This window comes from Podarcis muralis, chromosome 1 (genome assembly GCF_964188315.1).
Source record: "Podarcis muralis chromosome 1, rPodMur119.hap1.1, whole genome shotgun sequence".
Lineage (NCBI taxonomy): Eukaryota > Metazoa > Chordata > Lepidosauria > Squamata > Lacertidae > Podarcis > Podarcis muralis.
This window is the reverse complement of record NC_135655.1, coordinates 56676491-56695933: the sequence shown is the minus strand read 5'-3', so window position 1 is coordinate 56695933 and position 19443 is coordinate 56676491. Positions and strand designations below refer to the sequence as shown.

Below are 19443 nucleotides of genomic sequence, written 5' to 3'. Positions count from 1 at the left end.
GGAAGTGTAGATGAGTCCTTAGCTGTCTCTCCCCAATCAAAAGCCATTTTTAAAAGAGATGTTGATTAACTTTTAATAAACCTTTTTGGCAAAGAAGATTTAAAGGAAATTGGTACTAAATGTACTAGAAACTCAGGATAGTACTGCAAAATAACCTTCATTTGTTACATAATTTTATTAACCACATGTTTCACTGAAACGTTCATTGAATCAGTTTATGGAGTTCCATATATGCTGGAAAGCCCTATGCTCAGTACAGAACAGCAAGGGGGACGTTACTTATTTTAGCCAGGATTCCATGTGTAGATTATTGCTACATTTCAACATTTTATTGAAGCTTTGCAAAGTTTAGAGCGTGGTATGTTTTTCATCATCCTTGCTTCTCCTTCACTGTTGTGCTCTGCCCTTTCTTGCAATAACCCCGTCAGTTTCTTCTGCTGGTAAGTTAGGAAAATATAGAGACTGGGTTAATGGAACACAGACCGGAAAGAGATCAAATGTAGCTCCCTAGTATAACCCTTTGTGTAAATAAGGGGCCATTCACCCTTTAATATTTTATCCCCACCCACCACAGTGACATCTGGAATTCAGAACACAGCAGCTTACACAGCAAATAGCTTCAGATGCCCCAAGACAGTGGGCCTGCCAATTGTGCTGCAGGAAAATTCCTTCCCTTTCCAAATCCAATGTCCTAATGCCATTCCTAATGACCAGTACACACCTGACAAATAATTTATATTATTGTTACATCCAATTAATCAATGACGCCACCTAATAATGAATCAAGCCTTTAGTCTATCTAGCTCAGTACTTTCAGTAGCACCTTAGAGACCAACTAAATTTGTTATGGGTATGGAGCTTTCGTGTGCATGCACACTTCTTCAGATACAGTGTGCATGCACACGAAAGCTCATACCCATAACAAACTTACTTAGTCCCTGAGGTGCTACTGGAAGGAATTTTTTTGTTTTGTTTTGACTACAGCAGACCAACATGGCTACCTACCTATGACTAGCTCAGTACTGTCTAAGCTGTGTGCAGTTGCTTTCTAGAATTTCAGATAGCACTGTTTCTCAACCCTGTTACCTGGGATTTTTATTTTAAACAAGAGATATCAGAAGTACACGGAGTCAGATGCCTGCATGTTCTCTCTTACTCAAATATTGTCCCTTCCATTTCCTACAATGAGCATTTCTATTTAAAAAATAAAACAAAAGCAAAACATCTGGAACCCATTGTAGTGTACACATATTCAATACAGCAATATTAAGAATAACAATAATATGTCCCATCTGCTGCTACACCTGCTGTCTCTAGAAGAGCAGAGTTTCTGGGACTCTAACTTGGACCTTCCAAAGCATTTTCCCAAATGGTTGAATCCGCTGCAGTACTTAAGTGCCATAATTGTTCTATACAGTGGTGCCTCGCAAGACGAAAACAATCCGTTCCACGAGTCTCTTCGTCTAGCGGTTTTTTCGTCTTGCGAAGCAACCCTATTAGCGGCTTAGCGGATTAGCGCTATTAGCGGTTTAGCGGCTTAGCGGCTATTAAAGGCTTAGCGGCTTAGCGGCTAAAAGGCTATTAGCGGCTTAGCGGCTTAGAAAAAGGGGGGGGGGAGTGAAAAAAATCGCAAGACTCACAAGACGTTTTCGTCTTGCGAAGCAACTCAAAAACGGAAAACCCTTTCGTCTAGCGGGTTTTTCGTCTTGCGAGGCATTCGTCTTGCGGGGCACCACTGTAATTCATTTAAAATATCTAGTAGAGTGCAGGATGGATCATGGCTTGAAAGATACACACACACACACACACACACATCAATTATGTGGACAGAATCAGAGTCAGTCTCCAGTAGTTGTAGTAGTATTTATATGCTACCCATCTGACTGAGTTGCCCCCGCTACTCTGAGCGCCTTCCAACAAATTATAAAACCACAGTAAAGCTTCAAGCTTTAAAAACTTCCCCATACAGGGCTGCCTTCAGATGTCTTCTAAACATCAGATAGTTGTTTATTTCCTTGACATCTGATGGGAGGTCGTTCCACAGGGTGGGCCCCACTAGCGGAGAAGGCCCTCTGCCTGGTTCCGTGTAGTTTCACTTCTCGAAGTGAGGGAACTGTCAAAATATCCTCAGAGCTAGATCTCAGTGTCTGGGCTGAATGATGGGGGGAAAGACGCTCCTTCAGTTTGGTTGATGTGGTTCCTTCACAGATGCTTTGTGGTAGTATACAATTCTGTGTACATTGGTTATATATCTAGATGCATCAATATGTTTATGCCTCTTTTTCCTAGATATGGTTATATAGAAGAAAAAATTGTAGTTCCTCGACACACCCCTTATGCGCTCTGTGCAGCAAACCACACTGGGATATACGTACTTTCATCAAATATATCCGACAAATATGATACATATTGCTTCAATTCATCAGGTATGTTTGGGTTTGTTCACATGCTTCCTAACAGAGATATTTTGCCGCCGCACATGCTATGTCTCAGTTTGTTGAAATAAATGTTATATCTTACAAAGCAGAATATGCAGGAGACATATGCTAAAAACAGATTTTTTTGGCATGCCTGCATAACTGCTGACACACCAAGTTGAACATATTCAACCAGTCATCATATATTGTGGCCCAACCCCTCCCCACTTTTTTGCAATTTCCAGCAGGCAACAAAAAACCCAGTATGCAGATCAGAAATGTAGAGGCCTCCTCATGCATTTGGTGTACTTCTCCACAAAAATTGCTCTTAAAATTGGACCCTACCCACTGCTTAATATATGACTGTGGCAAACCTCAATAAATGGTTCAGGCTTCAGTGTACAGCTGTCGCCATCATATCCCATTTGGCTAATGAAGTCTGGTGGATTTAGGCAGGATCTCAGTGTCCTGAGAAATAAACATTTGCATTGCGGTCCAGATGGGGCTGATATGTCCTAAGAAGCTGATATGTGGCTGAACAGTGAGAGTCCTCTCCCTCCCTCCGTCCCTCCCCACAAAATTAAATTTTCACATGATGCTGGCTTAAAAAGCAGGAAAGGTCTAACTACAACATTCTTGAGTGTATGGGGCAGTTAGGAAGGAGATGATGCTTCTGATAAACACAAACAGTTACAGGCCATGCAAATTTGGAACTGCTGTCAGGTTTTTAAGGATTTATCTGCTTTACGTTCTAATTATGCATCTCAGCTTCTATTTTTTAACAGAAACTCACACTTAGCATGATTACAATTTGCATTTGTATTGGCATTGTTTTAAATACGTTTTACTACTTGTTTGTCAGCTTCTATGGTAGGAAAAGTGGGATATAAATTTAGCAAGTGAATGAATGAATGAATGAATGTAGTGTGTGTGCCAATTCCAAATTCAAGACCCTAAACCTACAGGTGTGGAAGACTTACTTTTGTCCATGGGATGGTTGAAACCTGTTGCATAGCCACCGCTTTAGTGTCAGTTCTCATTTCCTTTGTTGCTTCTAACAAAAATTAACCAGATAATATTTTGCTCTCCCCTTTGTAGAATCAAGGGACATAGTTTGTGACCCCGTCATAAAGTTATACTCCATTTGGCCTGATGAAGATAGCAAAATAGGTAAGAGCTGAATTTCATACATTTTTGTGTTGAGCTATATTTTGCAGGCTCTGAAACAAACCTTTGCAAACTTTTAATGTGCCATAAGAAAGCATATTCAGAAAATGTATAGAGTTTTGTATACATTTTAGAATAGAATAACCTCCTATAGGTATTTAGTATAATCTAGTACAACTTCATGGTATAATCATCTGCCCGATTTTTAAACTATTTGTTTTCCATTTATCTGCTAGAATTAGGCCTTATAAGATCATTCAGAGGTGATAAAAAATCAGCCATATTATTATCAAATTAAATAAGTGAGACCCTGCAGCAAAATTTTGTGTGTATAGGTGTTTCTGCCCTCTAACCTGTCTCCCACTGACTATTTCTTGGCTTAGAGCCTTTGAAGCACATGCATTAATCTCCATGTTCTTTTTGGTACATTACAAGAAGCATTTGTGCATCTTCTTCCTTGATGGACGTTTATTTTAACACACATTGCCTGCCTTGGTTGAATCCAGAACACATTGTCAGACTTGAATAAGTCACTGTATTGGATAGTTTATCAAACATACTGATTATCCTGTCAACGGTACAATGAAGTAGATTGTTACAGGCGGCAGACAGTTCTTGAATGTAATATTCACAAGACACAATAATTGTTTTAATATATCTAAATAACTATCAAAACTGTCTATCAAAAGCACTGAAGACTAGAAAGAAATAGTTTCAAGTTGTAGCAAAGCACATTTAGATTGGCTATTGTACAACGAACAGAACAACTGGAAAATGAAGGAGCGTGTAACACCTCTTCCCCTGCGATCCTTTAAATGATAATCTGTCATGGATAGTTCAAGCCTAGCAAATTGTTCTCCAAAGGATTTTTGCTACATACTCCTTCTAACCGATTGGCTTTATGAGTCTCCTGCAAAAAGTAAGCACCATAGGGAAGTCTGGAGGTGCATGGCCTTCTGTATTGTACTTCGTTGGAAAACATTTTACTATCCTAGCAGCAAATGCCATTACATAGACAGTGCATGCCACAATTCAGAGTACAAAAAGGTTCCCACAGGGCAGAGTGCCTTAAGTGCACGATAACCACAAAATGGCTACGTTTTACGAAGAAGAGATGACTTGTACAATGTGCATCTAGCTACTTTGTACATAAAACATTCTAAAAGTGGTCAGGAGAATATAACCACTTGTTTTCTCATACGTATGCATATGTGGAAAGGTTTTCCTCATCATTTGGCAGGATCTTGACATTTAGCCCAATTTGGTCACAATGCTAACCGCAATTTAGGACTATGCAAACAATCCTTAGGCTTGTACACTCCAGCTTTCTCTCTCCTCCTGTATTATGTCCATGAGGAGATTGGAAACACCCATTGCTTCTTTTTAATTTACTGCAGTTTATCATTAAGCCTAAGAAGGATAAACTGTGGTTAGTCTAAACTTAAATTGTTTTTTTTAAACAAACCAGAATCAAACCATAGTTTATCATCCTGGCTTGTTTCAAAAACCATAGTTTAGTTTGAACTAATCAGAGTTCCCGATTCAGATGTAACAATAAACACTGGTTGCCTCTTCGTAGAACTGATGGGAATATGTAAGTGTGACACTCACTGCTGCTTAAAACAAGGTTTGAACTTGGCTCTAAGTAGTTGAAGGCACAGGTTCTGTGGTAAGTTACCACATGGGAGATAGTACTGCGACAGGACAGCTATCTTGCTGGAAATGTTCCTCTGTTCAGCTATGTTTAATTCCTTACTTCCTCTTTCCGACAGAAATATACAATCCTGATGGATCACACTATATTGATGGAGAGAGATTCACAAAACGGCCACCCATTAATGAAGATGAAAATACTGGTGGCAGTGGTTCTGCAAATGACAGACCAACGACAGATCCCAATGTTATCAGTCCGGGTATCTCATCACGTTTTCCTCATCATACAGGTATCACTGGGATTTACTATTTAAGTCATGATGTGAAAAAGTAGCAACTATCAATGAGGATAATTTCCTTCTGCCATAAACAAAAGAATATTGTAAATGATTCATCTAACATAGTGCCGATAAATTCTAGAGTAGTGCCCTTGTTAGTCTATTATAGCAGAAACTAGAGTACTGCTCCAGTAATATAATGAAACAATGCACAAAGTTGTTCGAAGAATTCATAATGAAAACAGTATGGGTGGTAGGTAACTCATTTATCCATTATGCAACTTATTTATCTATTATTACACAGATGATGGTACTTTTACCTCAAAAGAGCCTTTTGTGGAGAAAGATGAAGATGCAACTGATGTTCCAAATACACATGATGGCCACCATGAAGGAGGACATTCTAAAGACCAGCAGCCCCAAAGTCCTAGTAAGTGTAACAATTGTATTAGGTACATTTTCTGTAATTTTTTCTGTGCTTCTGGAAGAGACAAGAAGGGAAATCTGATGTGTGGTAGAAGTAAGATTGAATAAGGATTAGTTTGCACAATCCTTATGTTGTGTAGTTGTGTACATCCTTGCAGTGGTGAGCTCGCGATCAGTGTTGTTCTTCGTCCCTAGTGCGGCATGTCTGATTGGTCCAGAGGCATGATATGTCTCCCTCAAAAAAGGGAAAGACTGATCTCATGGTTAGTGTATGTATGCTGATCACAAATAAATTCTACTTGTAGTGGTGGACTGTGCATGGGCCTGATGCCCACTCTATGAAGCAGTGCTATGTAGAATGTACAAGTTTGCCAAATCTAGCCTCTGCAAGTCTGTATTTAAAGTTGTGATTAATTAAACTATTGCATTAATATCTCCAGTGTGCTATTGTGTCAGATGTCCAGACGTCTTCTGGAAATATGCAACTAGGCTCTTCAGAAAGCTGTCTTCCATTTGTGAAAGGCATTTTTCCTTTTGATACATACTGCATGAGTCTGTGGTTTTCAGTTAATTGAGGCCATACTGGCAGAATGGTGCTTGAGGATCCCTTTTTTCTCAGTTGGACAATATAGAAAAACTAAAAAATATTCATTGAAAATCTAAAGGGTAGTTCTATGGTTATTTGTTTGAATTAGAAGTCTAGATTCATCTGGTCATCTCTCAGGGATGGAGAGAAGCTTCAGTTTGAGATTCTGTGATCCAGGTTTTCCTGATAGGAGTTAAAAATGTTGCTTTCATCTTGGACTTCTTTGTATGCACTTAATTTTGTGTCTCATGAAATATATGTCTCTCTCTCTCTCTCTCTCTCTCTCTCTCTCTCTCTCTCTCTGTGTGTGTGTGTGTGTGTGTGTGTGTGAGAGAGAGAGAGAGAGAGAGAGAGAGAGAGAGAGAGAGAGAGAGAATGAATTCTCTGACCAGAGCCCAGATGATTTTGATATCTCTCTGGATCACCACTTTTCACACGAACTATTATTAAGGCATCATTTATCCTTTATTTGTATGGTCATCTCAATACATGCAAGTTGGCCAGCACTGCCATTTAAATGGGCTTCTTTTGATCATTCACTGAAATGTACTTTTTAGCTGCTGAATGATGTGGTTGACATTGCAACTTTCTAGATAAACCTGTTTAGGTTTACTTTGGGACTTCTTGAAGAAATGATGAGCAAGAAGGAAATTAGCTGCATGCTAGCAATAAAAATGTATTTTAATGGTCTCACACAGCAGTGTCACTAGTTATTTCCTGCTTCTTAAAATAATGTTAATTCTCCCCTCCCCCCTCAGTGCAAGGTAACTCCTGATGTTGAGTAAAATGTACAATTTGCACTGGTGGTGGTGACTTCCCTTCATGTAGCAATGCATAACACGGAGAAAGGCTTCACTAACAGCTGATGCTCCGGAAGCCAGGGCAGGGCGTGAAGGTGCTGGAAGGAAGATTGGTATTAGGGATGTGTGAAATATGTCCTGCATGCTGGGACAGCAAGAATTTGAGGCCAATACCTGCAAAAGCAGTGTGTTTGAATCACCGGCTTTACACTGCATGCGTATTGTCATTCATAACTGCACGATTTAAATGTTTGCGTCAAAACGTAGACAGCAGTACAGATTTGAACCAGTTTTGCACATCACTTGTACAGTTGCCTTCACTGGAAAATCTTGTGCAATTCACACCACAGCTTTTCACAGATAATAGTTGTGGGTCTGCTGCTTACATGTCATTCTAACTTGCAACAGTAGAGTTGTGGAATTGGCAGCGGAGCAGAAACTTGTGAATACGTGTGCGTTTCTAATCTTGATCTCAGCTTTCTCGCTTCAAGGGTGGTCTAAGGAATTATAGCGATTGGAGATTCAAACCAGCTTTTTGAGAAATGATGGCAAGTTCATAAGCTAGATACTCCCAAACTATATAAGTTCATGAAAAGGGCAAGCTGATATAAGGAGTATTAAAGAGCCAGCCAATAAAACCACTTAGCACTAATCTAATTAGTCCACTAGCCTGGACCAAACCAACTTCTTGATTTTATAAATGTATAATTAATGGTACTTTAAAATTGCTGCAGCTGTTTGATCTAGAATTGGTTATTTATTTATTTATTTATTTGGTCTCTTGTTACAGTTGTCCATGTTGCACATTATCACCAGGACATCATCTGCAAAATAAATAATTGTTTTAAGTTGTTTTAAGTTTAATTTTGAGGCTGAATAAAACAGTGGTCTTTTCTCTGCAGTTCTGCTCTATAACTAGATCAAAGGTCCTCCTGAGCCTGTTGATCTGTGCGCTGGTGCAACCAGGGATTGGGGGTCTTCCTCTTAGCTGCTTCATCCTCTTGATGCACCCCTGTTGTTTCTGGGGGTCTTTGTGTTTGCGAAACAAATTCCCCTGCCTAAGATTTCTATTTTGTCAACCGAATTGCATTCCAGCCAAGCACTGAATACATTCTGTTGTATGCTTAGTATGTATTTATACCATACATTTCTGTACACTAAACTTTGGTTAGATGAAACCTTAAGTATGGGAAGAAGCTTCAGTTGACTGCTAATCCTGCTATGCTTGTGTTGCTTCTTGGGGAACGAACCCATCTGAAGTCTAGTTCTATGCTTCATTTAAGAAGAGGCTGGATGGCCATCTCTCAGGGATGCCATGGTTGCAGCCTGCACTGAGCAGTGGGCTGGGCTATATTCCCTGCAATACCCCTTCCAATTTTGTCTGATTCTGCGAACCTAATAGATAATTACTGATTGCCAGATGATAATGAATGTCGCTGTACTGGAAATCATCGAAGAAAATGGGCAATGTTACATTCTGGGTGAAGAATAAATGCCATTCCTTGCACATGTTTTGGGAACTCAAAGCTGAAAACTAAGAATTGCCGTTCTTAGAATAAACATGAAAGCAACAAGCTGTCATTTGGAAAAAAAATACATGAAAAATTTCCAGCATGAACCTCTTTGCTATATTCACTCTCACATTTTCCATTGTGCTGAAATGGAAAGATACCACTTGGTTTGTCTTCTCACCAGTGAGATTTTTCTTTCTTCTCATTGATCTCTTCCTCTCCACCAAGGCTTTTCCCCCTTTGGATTGCTGCTGCTTTTCCCTCTTATCATTGAGAATGCTCTCCATCAGGTTTACATCTCCTCATCTCACAGAGTGATGTAAATGAATGGATGAGGAAATGATAGCGCTCTTCTGTTTCTCTGCATGGCCACAAGGAAAAGACCAAGACTCAGCACTGGAACAGAAGTAAATAACGATGGAAAATGTTCAGCAAGTAACTCCTTAAACCATCCTCATAGCAGAAGAGGGAAGATCCCACGATGGGTCCATTTGTGCTCTAGCACAAGAGCACTAAATTCCAGTTTTGCTTTTCCAGTTATGGCTAAATATTCAAATATGTTGTGGATAAAAATGAAAATCTTTACAACCCTTTAACTTCATCATGACAGATTTAGACTCACATGAGAAGCAAGAAGATCCAACAGAAGAATACAAAACACCTGGACTCGAAGGGGATAAGTATGGCAGAAAAACTCAGCTTTCTCCTAGTATCAGTAAGCACAATTCTTTTTACTGGGAAAATGGCCTTGTAGATATTTTCTGAAGCTTACTCATACTTGCTTATTCTCCCAACATACACTCAGCCTTCACATCTTTAATTTGCACTCACATTATTCATACCATTTAGTGTGTTATTCTGGCTTCTTTTCTCTCTGTTGGTGCCCCTTTATACATTTTCCTTATTTTGGATTATGGCCAAGCTGAGGACTATTTGCCTGTGTTGTATAAACAAACAAACAAACAAACAAACAAACAAACAAACAAACTCAACATTAACGCCATTCAAGAACACAGGACGTGATCCTTCATTCTCCATTAAGAGGAAGTCCTGGTGATGGTGATGGAAGACAGATTAATGGAGTTAATCTGCCACAGCATATATCCAACCTGTTAGTTACTCTGCCATCATTACAGCTGGTGAAGTGTCAAACAATGAGAAGCGCCCTGAAAACTCTACTCAAGTTCGAGAGCTTCCTGAAGAATTCCCTTCATGGTGGCAGTCGGAGGAACACAAAGAAGTGCGCAACGCAACTTCCAGGAAGGGTAACGCCTTACAAATGTTCTAGTCAGTTTGCCACCCCCCGCTCTTAAAAATGCTTGGGCAAGAAACTCATCTTCTCAATGAGAAGTTGCTGCTAGTCTTCTTTTGCCTGCTGTGACTGAAACCAGCATTGCAGTTGCCTCCAGCACAGTGACTGTTGTGCTTGAGCACTGGCAATATGAGCGGAATGCAGTCATGTGGCGGCCAGGGGCATGTAGACCAGTGCACAAATTGACCGCAGGTCCTCTTTTCTCCAACCACTTGTACCATCGTGCGGAAGCACAAATCAGTATACTGTACTGCATGTAGCTACGGGAGAACTGCCAGTGGAAGTGCACAGCAATTACTATGCTGGAAGTGGTCACGTGGATTGACCTAGCAGGTTCATTGTTGTTACCTGATTGTAGCACAATGCAGCAATTCCCTCTGGCCAAGAAGGTATTGGGTGGCGCTGTGGGTTAAACCACAGAGCCTAGCAGTTGCCGATCAGAAGGTTGGCGGTTCGAATCCCCGCAACGGGGTGAGCTCCTGTTGTTCGGTCCCAGCTCCTGCCAACCTAGCAGTTCGAAAGCACGTCAAAGTGCAAGTAGATAAATAGGTGCTGCTCTGGCGGGAAGGTAAACGGCGTTTCCGTGCGCTGCTCTGGTTCTCCAGAAGTGGCTTAGTCATGCTGGCCACATGACCCGGAAGCTGTACGCCGGCTCCCTCGGCCAATAAAGCGAGATGAGCGCCGCAACCCCAGAGTCGGTCACGACTGGACCTAATGGTCAGGGGTCCCTTTACCTTTTAAGAAGGTATTAATTCCTCAGCTTCGCATATGTGCCTGTGAAAAAGGTACGCGCATACTAAGCACACACATGCATCTTTCCTTGCAATGTGCAATATGGGAAGCCTTCTGCAGCACTGCTCAATTCAAATATTTCTAAATAATATGGATCATTTTGAAATTGTTTTAGATATACGCAATAATGGATAAAAGTTAGTTGTGAAAATAAGAATTAGGGTAAAATCTTTGCTGTGTAAACTAGCTTTATCAGGTATCTTCCCCATGTAGCTGTAGAAGAGGAACTAGTTCCATAGTCTTGCATTGTACTCTCTTCCATTTGCTTTGTCATTATTTTCAATAATTATAATTTAGTCATGGCTTTCTCCTTTCCACTTCTCCTCTTTTAGGCACCAATTAAAACTTCATAGCTATATTTTTCTGAGAACTGTCACAAAAGCCCGTTGACATGAAATCATTATCTTGTCAAAACATTCACTGCTGTAATTGCCATTCATATTCTGAATCCAGAAAGGCATTGTTTTGGCTTTCTTCATTACTCTTAACAATTTTATTACACTGTGATACCTTAGCCTCGTATTATACTGTAGTCTGGTATAACCTAGATGATTTTCACATTCACTGCATTTGCACATAATGATAAACCATGGTTTAGGCGACAAACCATGCAGAAAGTGAAGGAAGCTTCTGTGAGTCTTGGGCATGCTTGTTTTCTACTCTCCTTCCATGTGGCAGGGAGAAGGCTTCTGGAGCATTTAGTTCCAGTTTTAAAGAATCTTAACTGATAACATATGAACCAGAGATTGGTGTAAACCAAACTCTGATCAGTGTCCGAACAAGCCAACTTCAAACCTTGAGTTATGAACCAGGCTTGTTTAAATAACCACAGCTTCTCTTAAACCACTGTCCCTAGTTCCTACTTAATGGCAAGCCAGGTTTCTCAGAAAATGAAAACAAATATTCTCCCTGTGATCAGAAAGGGGCAGAAGGAATGCACAAACGCAAGTCTCATGGCAGCTCTTTCTTGCTCATGAATGTAGCACTAAACCATAGTCCAGCATTATTAGACAGTTCTGGCGTTACCATGGACCAGAAAAATAGTCATTATAACTGATCTTTCTGTAGCCTATAACAAACACACAAAGCCTTGTATTTTCTTCCTCCTATTTAAGGATTCTTGACCACATCAGCTTGACATTTCTCTTTAAACCAAATCAAAGTTGCAAACAGGAATAAAAAAATAGCAGCTTACTGTGGCCAATTAGCAATGGGAAACAAGAGAGACAAAAAATGGGCAAATGACTTTATGAGATCCAGTTCTCTTAGTGATCTTTTGAGGACAGTTTTGTGAGCAGTGCTTCTTGGCCTGACACTTTGTCCTATTTTTCTCTTATGCAAGGTTTAAACAGAGGAAACTCTAAAATCAGAAAAAATAATATAGTCAATAACGGGTAACCCTTTGCATACATACATACAGAAAGGAATCCTCGTTCTTACCCTTCCCTGAGCTTATGGAAGGGCTTTTGATCCAGTGGTTGAGAGGAGGAAACATTTGCTGATCTCTTCCACAGTGCCCCTGAAAAACAGCTCCAGAAACTAGGGGTACCTTCCAAAACACAGTATAAGCTATAGTGGGGATGGATTGCAGGACGAAGAGTGAATTGGGGAAAATCTTTTGCCCTCCCTGTCCATTAGCAGAGGCACCTGCTGAATCAAAAGTCTTCTGTTATCGTAAGTGCCCTGATTGGATTCCACCCATTGTAAGCACAAAAATACATATGGTAAAACTTTGGTGGGCGGGTGTGAGTAAGGGCTTTGGGATTCACTAAAATGGCTTGTAGATGCACCACAATTAAATAAAAGGATTCAATACCCTCACTTAATTTTTCCTCCTCTTTATTTTGCTTCCTTATTGGTTAATATTATATTTGGCTTTATTTTATCAATGTCCTGCTCCTTTTCTGTGCCCTAAGCTAACTTCTCTCTAGTGTATAAATAAACTCTTCTGATTTTGATAAATACTACAAGGTTTTCAATTCCTGTGAGAAGTCAATGCAAGAACTATAGGAACAGACCCCTCTTTCTTGAATTAAGCACCAAACGCCTAACTGTTAAGCCTCTTTCTCCCTTCCTCTTATTAATCTTATTGTTGGCAGACAAGTTGTTTATTCAGGAAGGTGTTGATGGATAGTAGCTTAGCTGGGAAATGTTGGCTTAACAAATAAAAATATCATAACTCATTCCTCTGTTGTCTGAACAGCTGTCAGCCCTCATCACAACTCACATGAGAAAGTGTCCATCAGTATTGATTTTAAGGAGGTGAATCATCCCATTGAAGGAACTTGGGGTAAAAAAATTAACTGCTAACAATCGTTTATAATGGTCTAGAATACAAACTTAATGGTAACATCAGAAGTAGTGTGTTGATTGTAGAAAACAGCCCCTAATTCTGTAAGGATTTTTCTATTCAATAAAGCCCCACTTAGTCAGAAATCTTTGGATCTGAATATACAGTTCGGACTGAATATGCATGAATATTCATTTGGACTGAATATGTATCTTCTATTGCTGCATCTATGTATTGCTGAGATCCCCTGATCTTTTAATAACTCCTCAAAGCATCCTAATATTGGGTTGCTTTGTCAATAACTTTATTTCTTCTTATCCACTGGTTGTTCTTAATGCCAGCTCCATTATTTGTGGTGGCAGTGGGATGCATAAACTGAAAATTCTCTTGTGCTGTCTCTAACTTCTGTGTAACTGTCTCTTTTCTTATGGTAGCAAAGTATACAGTAAGAATATAGCATTTCCACTGAGATTCTTGTCAAATCACCCGTATTCAGAGCTCCAACTTTTCTCTAGTGGGATCCAAAGGATCTTGCAGTGCCTCCCAGGAGCATATCCTGGTTTATTGAGTGCCTTGTAAATGCTCTCTCTTCTCTTTATTATATCACTCACAATGCCTTGTGATACAGTGATACAAGGCAACTGTAACCAACTCAACCATCTTCTTGCCATGCACTGGATCACAGACACTCTTACTGATTTGATGCCCACTGTACATTGTTGCACCGCCACCACTGGTTGGTTTATTTCCACCCAATAAATCTATTACACATTATTAATCTCTTACTCATTATTCATCTCTAATGAGAAGCTCTGAAAACACTACCACAAATAAGAAAGAGAAGGATAAGGATGGATAATACTTACTTTGGTGATTGGGAAATGGATAATGATATTAAAAGCTTATTGTAGGTTTACATAATCAAATCACTAGATAAGAGTTCTGAAGAACATCATGATGTTGTTGGTGATGATGATGATGGTGGCGATGATGATGATGATCATTATGGAGAAGGGTCTGGGCACTTAAATCCTGAAACCGTTCTTGAATGGAACAGCAGTGGTGATAACGAACCTCGGCCATCAAAAACCAGTAAGCATTAATTCCTGTAATGTATGCACTGCGCTATAATGAAAGTCATTAGATGTGTCTCAGTAAACCATGGGATTTGGATGTATGTGTACATATTAAGCCCTCTAGAAGTAATAAATGATAATCTATATGGAATAGTTTGCGCCATACATAATTCAGAAATACCACAACATCGAATCCAAAATTAATTTATAATGCAATTCTAGATATAATGCAAGATTACTGCTTAATAATAGACAACACAAAGCAAAGAAGGTTTAATTGAGTACCATGAATTATTTTACTCTGCCATTATTTCTATGCATATCCTAAACTGGGAGCAGGACTTCGTGTTTGCATATGATAATGGTACAATCCTATTGGCTTAGTCTGGAAATGGAAACTTGGGTGCATACTTATAAAATAAAAGTCTCATTTTGTGTTTTATGCTTGAGCTTCATTTAGCTCTGACTTGCCTTACCTCTTCGCACTGGTATCTGTTAGGCATTTGTCCTAGGAATGCATATTATGAAACAACGCTTTCCTTGGTAAACATCCTTAAACTACTTTGGTTTCTTTTGCATTGGATTATGTCTATGATGGGGACATTGCAAAGTGTGCTGGTGCCTTCAGTTGTATTTGGAAAAGTACCATTCCTATCAGTACACTTAATCTCTAGGCTCTGACTTTTATCATTCATGTTATTTGTGCGCAGGTGGTCTATGAGGTCAAATTTATTTTGCTATGGTGAGATGGTGGTTGTTTTGTGGTGGTGGTAAAAGCTATTCTTTGGGTTTAGCAACAAGCATCAAGTTATATGTTAAACTAACATATGTTGTGCATATCTTCCTGGATTATTCTTTCTCTAATTGTGGAAAATGCAATTTAGTGAAATCAGTCAAGCGGCTTGTAGTCATTTGTATCTATCAGAAGTGTAGTGGGTCTCATTGTATTGCATGAATCATGCATTTTGCTATAGTTCTTCCATAGTGAAGCAAAGCAAATCGTAAGTCAAAGAGTGCATTTCAAAGAAAAAAATTCTGTGGATCAAAACTTTATTTTACTGTTTTCCAACATAATTTTATACAGTAGTTGGAGACATATATTTTTGTGCCTTCAGCAACAGCCTTACTTACTTACTTGCTTGGTTGCTTGCTTGCTTACTTACTTACTATTTTTATTTAATAAAGCCATTGTTATCCCACACTTTACACACTTTCCATTGCATTTAAGACTAATTTTTAGTAGAAGCAGATTTGTTGCACAAGAGTGCCAAACCTTCTTTAATTGTATAACCTGAGTTTGCTGGTACATGACTGAGCAGCACCCAGGAGTGACGACAGTGTAGAAGTACCCTTACTTTTCTGTATCAAGTTGCTCTTCAAAGCACAGAACCAATCCCAGTTTTTGTTTTAATGACAACCTTTGGTTATAAGTGGAAAGGTTAGTATGCATAGCACTTGATGGTAACAGAAGGGTTGAGTTTGGATTTTTGTAATGATCTCTGAAACTCATCAGTGGTCATGATTGCAATTTTCTTCAGCAGTAGTACAAAACTAGTGGCACTATTGTGCGATTGCCCACCTGAACTTAAAATAAACGCAGAATTTGTCTCTGCCACTCTGATGAAATCATTTAAAAACAAAAGTAAAATGTTAAGTTTCCCAAATTCTATTTTTCCAAGACATTTGAGGGCTATAATCCTGACATTTGCCCATTGATGTGGGTTTTCCAGAAGGGTTTGCATCAGAAAATTTTCTAACCTAGTATATTTATTGTACTTGTGTTTAAGTAAATAGAACAAAACCTTTGAAACGTCCAGACTTTCCCAATATTACATTAGCAATTGGCAGCCATTCATTGCCACTTAGGAAACATAAACTAGAAAAATGTTCATTTGGGAAAATTTCTATCCCGTATCATGGGTTTTGCTTGCAGATCTACTACTCTTGCAACAATTTTCAGCCAGAGTGAATATTTGCAATCTAAAGAGGACATACTCCTGATTCATGGTTGGTTGTTTATTTATTCAGTATTTGATGGCATTCAATGGACATGTGTGAACTGTCCACTGTAAAGTATTGCATTTGATTTCAAATTGTTGTGCCTGCGATGGTGAATTTCAGAGGGTTCTCTCACCCATGTAAGTTTCCACTTGATGCTAAAGACGAAACGTCATGGATATGTGAGCTGTGCATTAAAAATACCTGTACAATATAGATGGCTTATGTTATACCCATGTGTTATGCCCAAGAAATAATACCAATGTTAATTGGTTGGTGGTAGTGTGGAATATAGTCAAATAAATATCAATTCAACTATTGTCACAACAGCTGTGGTCTCCACCAAAGATGTCAAGCATGATGACTCGGCCCATGATTCATTTCTGCATGGTGTACACTCTGAAAAAGACAGTGAAGTCAGATATTCAACAAATGGCACAAGGGAGGATGTGCTACCCCGAATTGTTCCTCTAGGTGATGATGAACATTATTCAACAGCTACTGGTATGAGTACTAAAGCATGATCTTGACACTACCTCTTTCATGTCAGCATCAACTCTCACAGTATCAAAGTCTAGAAGTTAGTTAATAACTAGAATCATGGTGCAGTGCTACATCTGTAGTATATCTGCTACTACATCTGCAGATAATATGCTGTGATTACTTTAAAAAAAGAAAGCAGAGTCACACATTTGAAGGCATTTCCCCCCAGATGTGTTCTGTTAAATCTTAACAAAACCATGAAACCCAAGGCTCACGTGTTATTTGGCTTTGGCTAAGCAAGAGTGAGTCACAAATCCCAAATCTGAATTTATTTTAGACTCCAAAGTTCCCTGAAATTTGCAGAAGTTCCAAACCAACATGTCATCCCTGTCTAACCATATCTTAAAGCAGTATTTTTTAAAGTGCTGTCATATGTAACCACGTTGGCCTCAATTCAGTGCTACACAAAGGGAGTTTGGCAGTGCTAAAGTACACATAGATCAGACACGCAGCCAGTAAAAGTCAGCATAGAAACATGATGAGATTGGCCCATACCAAATCAAGTGGCCGCTGTGTTTTTCAAGTAGCCAGTGCTTGTAGACTTCACAAAATTGGCTCAAATCAGTTCCTTGTTTAGAAAGTTGGGAGCTAACATGAGCTCATTTTGTGATGCTTCACTTTGTTTTAAAGAAAGAACTATATAAACTGCTATTCAAACACATGAAAACAGAGATCTTTTGAACCCAAGGGCATAGATTTGCCAACATTAGAGGACGATTGCAATATTAGGGAATGAAAGATGAATAAATGGCATCTATACAAACACATACACAACTTGCATTGCAATTTTGGTTTGGTTTCTTATGGAAATGTATTAGCATTTTCTCTTGCAGATGGGGTCTACCTTGCTTGCCTATTGCAAAGGGCTTTCTGTGGGCTTGGTGTTATTTGTCAAAATCTAAAGCATGTTCTCTTGGGCTCATCTCAGGCAGTCATCATAATGTTCAACACATTATGCTTCCTGCTGAATGCTGGGAAAAGGTTTGACTCTGAAGGAAAAATCTGGTGGTGTGGTGGTGGTACCTCAAGATGCTTCTGACGGTTTCCTTGGATTTAAACAGCAGCACCTTTAGAACTGTATAAGGCTATGCTGAAATGGTTGAACTACATCTGGCTCAGAATGCCAGCCAAAATATTTTTTTCAAGTTGAATGTGTGAACCAACATTATCTATCTGCAGCATTTGGCCTTAGTGCCTGGAACAAACGTCTAAACATATTCCAAAAAGTACAATTTCAATGAAAAAGGAAGAAGAAAAAGAAGACAAGAAAGAGAAAGTTTATGGACTTAAGATGGTGTTGTGATTTCAGTTGTACAAAGCCTTGGCATCTATCAAAGACGTTTGATAGATCAGTTAATGGTGCAAGCTGTTGTCACATCTTTTCTGCCTGTAATACTGTTACACGCCTTTCCGCTATTCCTACTGGTCTCTGGGGCACTGTCTGGAAAATCAGCAACTTCTGATAATCGAGGTGATGACACTGGGTGGCTGTGAATTCAACAATACTTTCCAAAAAAATTATCTACTTTCCTCCTCTTGCTTATGCACATAATTGAAAAAGCAAGCCATGTCTAGTTTAACAAGATAAAGTGAACAATCTGGATGGTTGTTCAGCAAGCATAACACTGCAACTTATTCAAAACATCATCATAACAGCTGGGTCCTCCAGTGATGATTTCTTCAAGCAGGAAGACTCAACTCAGAATCCACTAGATGGTGCTCTCTCTGGATTAGAAACTGAAGACACATTACCTACAACCACAGCTTCAGACGTATTGCATCCTGTGCTTGTTCCATCAAGTGAAAGAGAAAGAACTCTGGAGGAAGAATCTTCCCACCATACAGGTATCAGAACCAATAGTGAACTGTAGAATTAGATTTTCATTTGGATTGTTTGCTTTCATTTCCTGATCCAGGTTTCTGGAGAAATGGTGTTTAACCATACTTAAAATTAGAACTTTTAGTCAAGGGGTTGGTGGGCGTTGTGAGTTTCCTTTAGTTATTCTTCCATATATTAGAGATGTGAGTTCCAAATTGTTGAGAGTTTTGCTCTTCGTAGTCATTTTTCTCCCATTATTTTTAGTTACATTTTAAATAGATAGGTACAATCTATCAGTGTCAAAAGTACCCCAGATATGTAATACTGATAAAATTTATGTTTATACCATTTGCTAGTAAACCTATATAAATATCTAAAAGTAGACTGTACTGGGCTTGATGGGCCAGTGGTTTGACCGAATGTTAAGGATGTGCCGTGTGTGAGAACACAGAGGTATAAATCAAGACCACTTTGCTGTTTGGTTATTCTGAAGTTATCTGTGTGTTATCCCTGTTGTGGCAATGCAGCGGCTTGAGTTGTATTGGTTGCCAGACTTATTGCTACAGTATGCAAATTGAAGAATCTGGGTTTAAGCTGATGTAAGCCTACTGAACTCAGTGGAAGTAGCTGATTCTGTAAGAAGACTGAATTTTCATCCAAGCATTTTGGCCGAATTGGTTTGTGCATTAGTCATTCTATCCATTTCCACACAGAAAGAAAAATTATATAAAATGATAAAATTATACCTCTTCTTGCACTAACTAGTGATTAGCAT

The 19443-nt window shown here is 39.1% G+C and overlaps 1 protein-coding gene across 13 annotated transcripts in view; it reads left to right on the top strand.

Annotated features, from left to right (window-relative positions):
- Positions 1 to 19443, top strand: part of CD44 (CD44 molecule (IN blood group)) — a 71135-nt gene that overhangs the window by 35289 nt on the left and 16403 nt on the right. For 12 of the 13 annotated variants that reach the window (XM_077929148.1, XM_077929149.1, XM_077929144.1 and 9 more), the window contains exons 3-8: positions 2290 to 2426; positions 3516 to 3587; positions 5357 to 5527; positions 5820 to 5945; positions 16637 to 16810; positions 18506 to 18694. In XM_077929148.1, coding sequence (XP_077785274.1) covers positions 2290 to 2426; positions 3516 to 3587; positions 5357 to 5527; positions 5820 to 5945; positions 16637 to 16810; positions 18506 to 18694 — 869 coding nt within the window. The remainder of the gene's footprint in view (positions 1 to 2289; positions 2427 to 3515; positions 3588 to 5356; positions 5528 to 5819; positions 5946 to 16636; positions 16811 to 18505; positions 18695 to 19443) is intronic. The other variant, XM_077929158.1, reaches the window with a different exon arrangement.